General features: G+C 37.3%; 1 protein-coding gene across 4 annotated transcripts in view; it reads right to left on the bottom strand.

Moving 5' to 3' along the window:
* Nucleotides 1-12806, bottom strand: part of NR5A2 (nuclear receptor subfamily 5 group A member 2) — an 87998-nt gene continuing 75192 nt past the window's right edge. For all 4 annotated transcript variants that reach the window (XM_015636428.3, XM_015636429.3, XM_033516359.1 and 1 more), the window contains one exon: nt 1-3234. In XM_015636428.3, the coding sequence (XP_015491914.1) occupies nt 2987-3234 (248 nt within the window). In that variant the 3' untranslated portion in view covers nt 1-2986. The remainder of the gene's footprint in view (nt 3235-12806) is intronic.

The following is a 12806-nucleotide window of genomic DNA, read 5'->3' as shown; positions in this document are numbered from 1 at the left end:
TAAAGTAATCAGCATGGGCATATCAATATTTATTGAAATACTGAAAAAAATAATTCCATTGGTGATGAGAAACTCTTGGCAAGAACTGACATGACAATATGTATTTCACTGATACAGTAAGAGAACTTCAACTTCAACAAGTAACTCACTGCACATTCTAAGAGTTGCATGGATTTAAATCCAAGGCAGCTGCAGAACATCTGTAATACAAATAGCCAGACTTTACAGATTGTCTGTTTACAAACACAGAACAACTATAATAAACCAGCCAAAGCCAAACCTTTTGAATTTTAGTCTGCTTTAACTAATATATCCTGTAATCAATAAGGCAGTCAGAAGAAAATGCTTGGTTACAAAGTAGTTAACAATTAACGTGAGCGGGTTCTTTTTGTGATTTGTTTTGTTTTGTTCATGTACTTTGAGCAATATGATGGGATTCTTGGAACCCCGGATGTGGGCAAATACATGTTTAATTATATGAAACCATTTCCATTAACCTAAATTGTTCCTTTCTTGTACATTCTTATTTTAATTCCTCTGTCCTGTATAAGGATAATGGTGCTGTGAATAGTTAGCAATATTTTTTTCAGATTTCTCCTTAATATTCAGTGAGGTTCACTGTAGCATTTCAACAGGAAGAAAAAGAGAAAATAAAGAAGGCAAACACTTGAATTAATGCTTTGCTTTTCTTTCAAAAGGGGAAGAATGACCACACTTATCTTGTTTGTGTATTTCACAGCCACTGTCAATCAGCACCCACACTTTACTGTTAATTTTATTTATTTGAGGGAGAACACTGGTATTTAAATAATAATATTTCAGTTATTTTCATGTGCCCTGGGGGATGCTGAGGGGCTGTGCTGTGGTGGACGAGGTCTGTAGGACAGTACACATGTGCTGTGGTACAAGACAGGCAAGTAGGAGTTGCAGACACTTGGCTTTGCTGTGTTGGTACCCTATGCATGGACAGAATATTAGAGCTGATTAATACAGGCAATTAAAATAGTGTGCTTCGTACTAATGCAGATGTAATAACTGATGTCTTTGGTATACAATGTATGAATGGTTGGACAAAAGTGAGAGAAATGCACCTTTTCAAGTTCACATGAAACAGAAAAAGTTATAACTCACATAATTTACAATAGATTTAAATAAACCACATTCAGAATTATGAAGATTTACAGACATTTAATCAAGTGAATGATTTTAATTTGTAAAGACCCTTCTGCATCCCTGAACTATGTTCCACTAACTTGAAGACATGCTACAGTAAACACATATATTTGGCTTCTTCATTCTGGCTATATCTTATATAAAGATGAAACCAAAGAACAATAAATTAGCATCATATTTGTCTACAGTGAAAACTATCATATACAATATAAATAAACTATTCAAAAGCCAGCAATCTTCATGAAAAAAAATTAAAGTATTAGGATTTTATACAGTTTCTACAAGTGATTGTGCAGCCAATAATCTCAAAAATTAAAGTCAAAATGAAATACCCCTATTGATTTTAGTGTCTCACGACATACAGTAATTAAGTACTGGTAAAATAATTACCAATTTAAAAGAAATAATAAGGAAATCACTGCTCTGCAATTTTATCACAGTTTTTTCCCCACAGGACCTAAATAATGTAAACACTATGTTTTTGTCAATGTTAGAGATTAATACTTTATTTTGAAACGTATGTTGATCTACATCTGCACAGTTACCTTTAAGGGTAATGAAATAAGGCAAGACTTATAAATGTGGCACTACATGTTAATACTGATATCTTAATTTGGGCAGAGAGAGAAGTGTTTGTTCTTTTCTAATATTTGTTCTGCAGCAGACTTTGGCCTACACAGACACAGCAGTATCACTCTTCTTTCTTTGCGTAAAATAGGTGCATTACCTAACTTTAAAAACAGGAAGTTTCATTAGATATTGGATGTTCGAGTTGAAATTTAGTTTCCAAATTACTGGAAATTTTAAGGATCATTTCTTAATAAGCCCCATGGCATCATCTGGTTGTACAATTCACTTGTCACTTCTTTCATCACAAAATTCTTTTTAAAAAAATTATTTTTAGTTTTTTTAACATCAGTATTTGGTGTCCTAATTTCTGTTTTCTTGTCAAAGAAAGTGTTTTTTGGGATGGCTAAAATATCTCCATTTACTTAATTTGGAAACAACCATAAATATAGAGTGGAGCCATCTTTTAGCTGCTGCCCTGGTTGAGTATGCAGTTGAAGTGGCTAATTTACTTTGGAATATTTCCTTAGCTACTTAACAGCTATCTGATAAGAGCAGTAGAAGAGGGATACTGCCTGATAGAACAACATGGACACGTGACAAAACAAACTTCAGGACACAGTTAAGAATGCCAAGCTAACTGGATACCAGACTCATCCTAGGAGCGGTTTGCAGGCCCAGCCTCTGGGGGCCACAGCACACAGCACGTGGCCTAGGCCAGCTCTCTCTTACAGCTTGTTCAATGGATGCCACATCATTTAGCACAGAAGAAGTAAGTGTTGGGTTCTTGTAAGGATGACAGAAGATGCTGTAGATACAGTTTTGTATCTGTTGTAACTGTTTTACGAGTCCTTCTATGCAGTGAAGGAATTTAGTGCACTCAAATTCCCCACCATCTTAGCTCAGTAATACAGATCAAGTTTTTTTCACCTAGGTTTCTTCATGTTGGCAATTAGGAGAGTTAAATATACAAGGATCATTCTGTCCTTTTTCATGTTGACATTGGTGATGGTATCCACTTGGTAAGTTCACTCCAGCATAAAGTCCTATATAGATTCCTTTGGGGATGTGTAGCATATGATTCACAGTTTGCAATGCAAATACCCTGATACATCACTTATTTACTATTAGTATTTGATTATTATACCATTTTGCAAAGTCTTAAAACCACATTTTAATTAGTGTTGCTTGGAGCAGTTCAGAATAATTTCTTTTCCTTGAAAGCAGAAGCTGTAATGGGTATAATTTATGCTCTCTTTGCATGCAGCATCTCAATGAGAAGGTTATTACATGGCACATCCCCATTCAGGTGTTTGTAATAGAGGTATTCTTCGGCCTGCAAGCTGATGGCCCGGATTTCTGGTAGTCGCAGGAGAAGCTGCCCAAATTTGTCTGTTTGCTGTGGGTAATTACACATTGTGTAGTCCAGCAGAGCAGCATTCACTTGTTCCTGAACACCTTCCACAAGCTGGAAGTTCTCAAGATTTTTGACATCTGAATGATAATAAAAAAAAAAAAAAGGTAACAATTCAGTTGCATTTTAATTCCTGTTTACGAAGTCAGTGTTTCACTAAAGAGATGTATTTTTTTGCCTCCTGACAAAAGCATACTTTACAAGCTGCTGAATATTCAGTGAACCCTTTTGCCAACTTTCCTGGGAAAATGATCACAAAAGAGCTTTAGTGGAGTGTCTTGTTGAAATTCTGCATATACCTCAAATCAATTAGACACCAATGGAGTCTGAGCAAGGTCAGCTCTTTTCATAGCTAACGAAAAGAAAGGTTGAGGATTCCTAAAGTAGAAGACCATAATATATTGCTAGCAAATGAGTCCCAAGAGGAAGCCCTATCTTTAACCTACTATGTTACACAATTCATATAATTCTGTATTAATTTTTCTGACCCAAGGTGAAATCTGTGTCCAGGGTATGATGTAGTTAATTCTAATAAAAAGTGACAGTGTTCTTGTTTCTGTTTGACATTTTCTAAATGATTCTGAAAGCCTTTGACTTGTCTAGCCTATGTTAATGAACCATCTGGTACACTCCAGTGACTGCCAAAATAATATTCCCTACTAGAAACTCTCTAAAATATATATTTCACTGACTAATGATCTTTATAAAATGAAATCATTGTCCTTTGGGTGGAATACTAGATAAGAATGGTGCCCTTTAACCTGCATATGGTTTCTGAAATCCAACACTGATTTTTTTTTTCTGGTCTTGGACAACGGGGCATTTACATCAGCATGGCAGGTACAGTTTGTTCACTCTGCCTCTGTTTGATTATCTTCTGTTCCTATACAGCCAGTTCAAGCTCTGGAAATGCTCGTCAGAGATAAATGCCAGTATATTATCTCCTCATTGTTTGCTCCCCTGTGTAAAAACAACTTGGATGGAATTGTCTTTTACCATGTCTGGTGAATGCAGAAGTTATTCTAAAGCTCACAAATTAGAGTGCTGCTCTAATACAGGAAGAGGGAACTGATTTAAGTACACTTGATGGGAGAGCTTGTTTTGGTTGTGTTTGATATTTTTTACCATCAGTAGAGTACTTTAGCACTTTCTTGTAAGGCTAAAGCACGGTGCTACTAGGCACAACTGCTGCCAATTCACTTCGTATATAGACAAATCTGTTAATTTGGGGATATCCTTGGAGCCCAGGAGATGGAAAATTTGGCAGAATTTGGTTCACTGTAAATGCCAGCCTTTGATTGTGGGGAAATAAGTGTTTTCCTTTGCAAAACAGGAACACACATCAGTCACCTGATCCATCAGAAGCCTAGGAGGCTGTGTAAATTTGGTTTCACTGCAGCTTTTCCTGGAAGTGCTTTAAACAGAGCAAATACTGGTTCCTGCACATAACTTTGTGCTGGAGCATGAGGGAAATGGTTGGAGGAGGCAAACATTGTCTTTAGAGCAAGAGGATAGGAAAGCTGCCATGGCTCCCAGTGGCAGCATGCACAGCCTCCAGAGCTCCAGGCATTGAGCAGGAGCCGCTCTGGAATGTGCTGGCTGCCAGCTGCACGTGTGGTTCTCTCTTGCATGAGCCGGGACCAGTGTTTCCTGCTGGGCTTGTTATTGCCTGCCTCTTTCCTGTCCCAGTTTCACTGGGGAAATGAAGCCAGTGACTCTTGGATTTGTGCTGCTTGTTTGGGAACTGGGGATATAACATCCACCAGAATTTTGCTAATTGACTTTAGGAACTCACCAGTAATATTTAAATTGTGATGGCTGTCCAACAAGAATCATCTGAACTTTACATTATCCCAAGTAAAGAGGACTGGAAACTTCAAAGCTGCTATGCCTTGTCCCTTAGCTATTCAAACTCATTTATCCAAAGTCTTTTTGCCAGTGTCTCTGGAGATCTCTGGATAATCATGTTTTCCTGTATTACACTGGACATTTTCTCACACAAAATATAGCTGTTTATTATTTTATGTACCTACAGAAAACTCCCAAGGTAATTTGTAGCTAGTGTAACCTGGTTTAAAAATTGGGTGTTCTAAGCATATTTTTATAAAGTTAAGAAAGAAACAGTATCAGCTGTCACAATTAATTTAATTAGGTTGTTTCAGATGCAAAATAAAATCATGAATGAACTGCTAGAACATAAAAACTCCCACAGTAAACAGACATTATGCTGGAGATTAAACTGTTAAACAGCAGAGTAAAACGTATGATGATTTCAGAATCAGTATTTGGAACTCTTTTTTCCTCTGTAAAAATAACTTTAAAAGTCAGGAAGTTTTACAAACTGTTAGCTGATTCAACCCCCTTTAAATTCAAAGGTCATCTTTCTGTTGCTCTCTGTTTAGAGCCATACTGCGTATGAGACTGTGCTGGCTTCTTGCAAAACTAGGCTCACTATTACTTTTGCCCCCTGCTTAAATGTTATTGCATGGATTATATATTTATTGAAAAATCACAAGATAATTTATTACAGAGATTAAGAAGAAAAAAAAAATCTATGAATTGCAAATTTTTAATATTTTTCTACAAAAGTGGCAAATTTAACATGTGTTTTAGATACACATATTCTTCTGTTTTTAGCTGTATTGATGTCATACTCCAAGAGGAGGCATAATATTCTAAGTATTATATATTACCCCCAAACACAGGATCAGTGGTTTCTGGCAGTGGGTGTGCCAGTGCAGTGTGAGGAGCTCCTGTACACCCCTCTGCTCTGTGGCCTCAGGGAGTCCCAGGGGCATTGCAGAACTGCAGGGGAAGGTGTGTGTTCTTTTCTTTCCTCATCTCAGTGGACAGTTCCTTCAATGCTCCCATGTGGCAACAGAAGCACTGCAGCCAAGATGTAAAAACAAGTCCAATTGATCTTAACAATAAACAAAAAGTAGTTCTGGGATCCTATGCCATATTCAGCCTGGACAAATACTTTTAATTTCTTCCCTCTAAACAAATTCTTGCTATTTGTGGTGAGGCTCAGTGCTTGTAGTGTTATGTGAACATGTTACACTGAAAATATGTAGATTTTCCCTGACTTTCTATACTGAATCAGAGGCAGTCCAAGTAATCACAGTTTAGGACATCACTACACAATTCATCTGTGTGTAGACCTCTCCAGAACTGCAGTTACAATAGCAGGGACATAGAGGCAACCTGATTTGGGCTGAATCTCATTGAAGTGACCAAGATCTCTGCATATGACATTTGATATGTGTTTTTATCTCATATACATTAACAGTGAGTGCTGCAGTAAAGCAAATGAGACACTCTGAACAGAGAGAAGTCAAAGGATATGTGCTGAGACCTCTGTGTAAAGCTCCATTTAAATGTCTCAAGCTCTCTTTGGATATTTATATATCATCAAAAAATAGGTTTGCTGAACCCATAATTGCAATAAAAAGTATGGGTTTTTTGGAAATAAAATCATGAACTGTAGCTCTGCTAAAGATTGGTAATAGCAAAGGAAATGTGAATATTAAGTTATTTTCAGTAACTTCAAGTTATGCAGGTAGAACAAGAAATGGTACAGTTTTCACTGGTGGTACTTAGTGTTAGTTGGTAGTGATACAAATGAGATTAAATAATAAATTTGGGGTTTAAGTAGATGTTTTTCCTCTGGTTTGACTTTGTTTTTTTTTTTTTTTGCTCAGTATTTATTATGTAAGTGGCTGGCTAAACAGATTTAGTTTTACAAGTATCTCCTTTGGCTACTAAGGAGTTAACTTGGTGAGACACCAAGCAATGCCGGTGTAACTGCTGAAGGCAGTCATGTACAATGAGCCTGAAATCTGCTACTGATATGTAGAGCAGGACATCCCTTATGCTTTCACATAATTCCTCATTCCTGTTATTTTATTTTTTTTTTAACTGGGATGTCTCATCAATCTTTACATCGGTTAGTAACAATTTAAAGTACACATGTTTAAGCTTAATGCAAGAAATCATTTTCTGAAGTTTTAGATGCTTGTAAATTAAGTGAGTAGGAGTAGGTCCCCCCACTCCCACCCACACACCCTTTAAATCCTAGCAGCTAGAAAAAGTGTTTTGTGTTGCTACAGAAAGTATCAGTCTCTTAGCTCTTCTACTTTATTCACTCAGGGACTAATTACCAACTTTTTACATGAAACAGCCTTACTGTGAGCTCACAGTGGGGCATGCATCTTTTTCTATCCTTATTGAAAAGTAAACCCTTAGGTCTTCTGGAATATATTATATGTTTTACAAGAAATAGCAATTGCTTTTCTGTCAAACAAAGAATTTTTGTTCTCTATAGCTTACTTTTGACGATTAAGACAAAAACAGTATTATAGTGTGTCAGGATCTGCTCTGTAGTCACAGTAAAAATCTGCCAGTATTCCCAGATATCCCCCCATTTTGATTATTTTCTACATCTGCCATAAAACTGTGCGTTTTAACGCATGCTGTATGCAGCTGAAACTGCATACAGCATTCAGCACAAGGAGAACACTTTTGCATATTTTCCCCCAAAATGGGTCTGGTCTTTAGAGGGGAAAAATATTTAGGTTTCAGAGAGATTTTCTCTCTCTCATATTCCAGACATGAAATACTGAAAATTTGGGGGTGTACTAACCTATTGAGAGTTTCCTTTGGTCTGGGAATTTTGAAAAGAAAAATGAAACAGAATGAGAGATTTAACTTTGAAAAATAGTAACTCCTTGGGAGCACTAAATATTTCCCAGAGAAAGCTGGTTAAATTTTACTGCTCATGTCTTTTATTCAGTGCTGTTTCTCCATGAAGCAATGAAGAGGTGTGAACACAGCTCAGCTGCCTCTCTGCGTTTTGCACCATTGCAAGGGCAAAATAAGATTTTGGGCCTCTCCATGGGAAAGATGATTTCTCGCTTTCACAAGGGTTCTTCCACTCTCAGGGATTCTCCAGGCACTAGAGCTCCTTACCAGCCCTGGCCTGAGCTTCCTCACCCCGAGGGGGCTGATAAGCCCCATCATTTAAGGACTTTATTGAAACCCAATGCCTCTAGCAGTTAGCAGCTCTTTGGAACGACTGATGAGCTCATGATAAACTGTTCCATCTTCCAAATTCTGCTGAGGGTGGTTTAGAGCAGCAGGGCCTTCACACTTGCCCTCTGAGAGGTTTTCCTGGTTCTTTCCAGCCATGCTGCATGGATTAAGAAGCAGCATTGCCTCTGTTTAGAAACATTCTGTTTTATCAGGGAAAGCGATAATGTGCGTCCTCACATGGCTGGGGTTCTCATCAGGGGCTTTAGTGTGAGGCCAATTCCCATTTGAGACTGAAGATGGAATATGTTAATTCTGGTGAAGGTTTTTATCCCAAAATAGTTCAAAGAAGGGGAATTAACCAGGACTGAGGTGATGTTACCGAACCTCCCTGTATTTGAACAGTTTTGTACTGTTTTTCTCCTACTTTCTGCTAGTCCTGCAAAATCTGTGCATAACAGGACTTAAAACACAGGTAGATTTTTGCCATATGCTAAAATTTTTTTTAAAGGCAAGTGTAGCAATGGTTGATAAAGTGCTAATCTCTGAAAATTACCCACAATTCTCCTTCACTGAAACTAAGGGCAACAGCAGCAGCTCCATATAGCACATCTGTCATGAAGGCAGATGCATGCCATTCTATAGCTAAGCCTTCTTGACAGACAAAGTGCTATAATGAAGGAAGATTTATGGTAAAGATAAGCTCCTTGCTGCAAAATTCCCCTCAATTTTATTACAGCAAGACTGTGCTGAATATTACTCACTTAGAAGTCATGGGAAACAATTTTTGATAGATGTTTGTTAATCAGTGATAAGCTGCATATTTATCCAGCACTTTCCAAACCTTGAAAAAAAATCAACATTGCAAGAACAAAAAGAACTTTTCTTAAGACTCCCAAGTCCAAACTGAATGTGTAGAAAACTTTTCCTGTCTTTGGGATTCTTTCTTGGCAGTGGCTAAGCTATCTGTAACAGTCCAACAGTCCATCTCTGACTATTTCTTAGGGTCACAAAGTAATTTTCATTTTTGGTTGAATGTAACATCTGATAAAGGACAAATTGTTTTGAAAATCTTAATTAAATTCTTCTATAGCAGAATGTTTCATTCATGCCCATGTATTGGGCAAGACTGTATGTATTTTTAAAGTGAGAATAAGGTACTTATGAAAACAAGCTGTAATTCTTAGTCTGGATCCTATTTCACTCCCTCAGTTTTCAATCTTGATGGACTTTTGGTTTCTTTCAGAACAACTCAGACTCAACTAAAGCATTTTCACATTGCTTTATAGTGGTAGACTTCTTTCTAATGCTACTTAAAATATTGAAGCCTATTTTTCTGTGCTAAGATTGTAAAATGATGGATTTTTACTGAGAAGCTCCTGATGTTGGTTAAAAACCATGCTTATTGATTTTGTGAGTAATTTTATAATTGCTTTTGCCACTGTTAGCTCTGCAATGAGAAGAGAGACATGGGGAAATAAGGTGGATTCCTCCCTTGTGTGACTGTGGAAGTAGGTTATTATGTTTCAGTTGTTTCTTTTCTTACAGTCCCAGTAAAGACAAAGGGCAAAGCCTAATTTGATTTCTTGAAAAAGAAAATGTCTTTTTATCTTTATGACTGGTGTAACTACTGAGTCGTCACTCAGGAAAATAAAACAGCATGACTTTCAGCAGCTCAGGCTGCATTTACTCTCTTGGAAGTTAAACAAACAAAATCTCCACTCACTTCTTGTCCTGACACCCCAGGAACCAACATCCTTATTACTTGCACATGAGGCATAGGTGATACGGTGGTCATTGAAACAAAATAAAACAAGATCCAGTCAGGCTCCTGATTGGAAGTGTTGCTCACAGATCCTATCCTAATGTCCTAATCTAAAGTCAGCTACTCCCTTAAATACAAAGTCCAGCATTTCTCACTGCAGCTTGGGAGGGAAAATATATCCAGATACAGCCACACAGCCAGGAGTGTGGGGAGACAGTGGGGATGAAACTATGGCCCTGCCCAGAAGATGTGGGCACAGACCACAGACCCAAGCAGTGGTTCCAGTGCTGGCACTTCATCTTTGCCATGTTTAAACTCCACTACCACCTCATTTTCTTTCACTTTCTAAAGCTCCCTGTCTGCCTGCACTTCTGCCCCTGCTGAAGTCCCAGCCTGGCTCCTGTCCTGTAGTCAGCAGTGAAACATGTTGCTTGTCTCTTGCCCATCTGGGACTGAGGGCAGCCCATCCACAGCCCAGAGGTTTATTCTGTAGGTATTTTAATCCATGCTTAAACATTCACTGATAGGATTATGTTCCACATAGAAGAGTAGCTGCTGCTTTCTTTGAAGACATGACAGAGGAAGAGGAATTTGGAGAGCAGTTGCTCTGTTGTGTCTTCAAGGAAATTCCCCAAGCAACTGCAGTATCTCAACATGCCAATGTCCCTGCTATTGCTTGTTACAGGCTGTTCAAAGTGTGCTCCAGTCTTCTGGTTGAAGCTCTGCTGGTGCACTGAAACAAATTAACCCTATGTAATTACACCCAAATTTGCTGCCTTCCTCTGTAGGCTGGTGGAAATGGAACCTGCCTGGGCTGATGTGGCCTTCTGATTCCTGCTCCTAGGCTGGTTTGAGTATTCAATCTAGTGACCACTTAAGGTAAATGACAGATCAATCCTAGAAAAAAGTCTCAGTCTAAGTTTCTAATCTCTTTTCTAGGAAAAAACTGTGTAACCACTTTGGTGGTCTTGTAGAGGCATGGTCATATTTGTATGTGAGCACACACTGGTAAAGTAGGGCAGAAATAAACCACAGATAAACCGGGAAAGAAAGTGAGTCAAAATTCATTTCTTTCTGAGCTCCTCACCTCATCCCAGGGTCATATTATATGTTTGGGCTATAAATGTTTGTCTTTGAATAGTCAGTTAGAATGAGCATTGATAACAAAACTAGTGCTAATTATCATGCTATCACAAAGCTTTTATATATAAATAAATAAATGAATAAATGAATAAATAAATAAATAATATATATGCTTACATAGAGGCAAATCTACAGCCAGAGCAGAAGCATCACAGTATCAAATTTCATAAAAGCAGAAATCAGGCTTCTGATAAGTTAAAAAATGAGACTAAATAGGAAATTTATTGAACCAAAGAGTTTCCCCAGCTAATTTCTGCAACATCATTTTAATCTTCAATAGCACAAAGAGTTGTTGCTGTTTTAAGGGAATTATCTGTCAATGCCTGCAATTTGTAGGGTGTGAATAGTTTAAGATGTTATAAATATTTATGAAGTTCCTGGGAATGGTGATAGGACATCATACAAAGTCCTTGAAGTTATGAACTGAGGCAGAAAGGGTGTTACATGCAAATTGCAATAATAGTGTGGTATAGTTTTAAGTGGAGCAAAAAACTATCTATTATTTAGGTGAGAAGAAGCTGAATATTCAGAAAATAAGGAATTAAGATTTTTGAGAGATTTGCTTTTACCTAGAAAAATTTTGCTCTGCTTTTGCCTAGACATTTGTAACTTTTCTGAATGTTTGCCTTTATTGCTCTCATGAGAAGCTTGCACGTTATCTATCCTTTCCCTTTTTATCCCTCTCTTGCTACTCAAGTACTGTTCAAAGTAGGAATAATGGAACAGATTAATCTCAGAGGTATTTCTACTGCTGCCACTGGAACTCGACCAAGTGGTGATATAATCCAAAAAGAAGAAATCTAAATATTTTCTGGGAAAATATGGGATATAAATTTCTGCTGAGGTTAAAACACAGAAATGCAGCTGCCACTGAAGCCCTTTTGAGTATCAGGCTCTATCCTTTTATAAGGCCCATCTGTCTCTGCAGAGTATAAAAAATGGATGATCATAAAAAGCAGTACTCCTTAGGGGAAAAATCTCTCTGTACTAATCTTGTAGTCGCTTCACAAAACAGTTTTTAATCCCAAATTTGCATTTGATTTTCAGTCAGGAACTTTTGTGGTTTTTGCAAAGTTTTCTTATTCCATTAGAATATGATATGAGGTACAGTTTGTTCAGGTGGCAAGTCCAGACTATGAATAAACCAACGTTATCATATGAAAGAGAATTAAACAGGCAGATCCAAGTGGGGATATATTAAGCCAAATTTAAGCTCCAGTAGTTGAATTTAGCCTGTACTAGATGTCTGGTTCGCCTCAGGATATATTCAGCTTTCCAGCTAATCGACTGAGGAAAACTGCCTCAGGTATGATAAAATTTACAAGAGAACTCAGTCAAATAGCTCTTGTTATAAATACTAGCTTAAAGGCATTCTTCTGGTCTTTGGGATCAGAACTGTATTTGCATTTAATTATTATATTTCTAACTTTTTCAACTTGGTTAAAAATATTAGATCAGCCAGTTTGGATTATATCATTATAGTGCTTTCCAGATAATGGTTGAACATCATACTAGATTTTTATTACTGGGTGAATATGGTTTGTTTTTTTTCTTTTGTTTAGATCCAAATTCCCACAGGAACAAGAATTATTATAATATATTCTCACTGAAAGAAGGAGAATCAAGCAAAGGTGTTTTGGTGATGTGCCAGTCTAAGAGATACAGCACTCTTCTATGAATTTCTGTCAACATAACTGACAAATAATTCAGAGTTTT

The sequence above is a fragment of the Parus major genome, chromosome 8 (genome assembly GCF_001522545.3).
Source record: "Parus major isolate Abel chromosome 8, Parus_major1.1, whole genome shotgun sequence".
In the NCBI taxonomy this organism is placed as follows: Eukaryota; Metazoa; Chordata; class Aves; order Passeriformes; family Paridae; genus Parus; species Parus major.
This window is presented reverse-complemented; position numbering and strand designations above follow the sequence as displayed.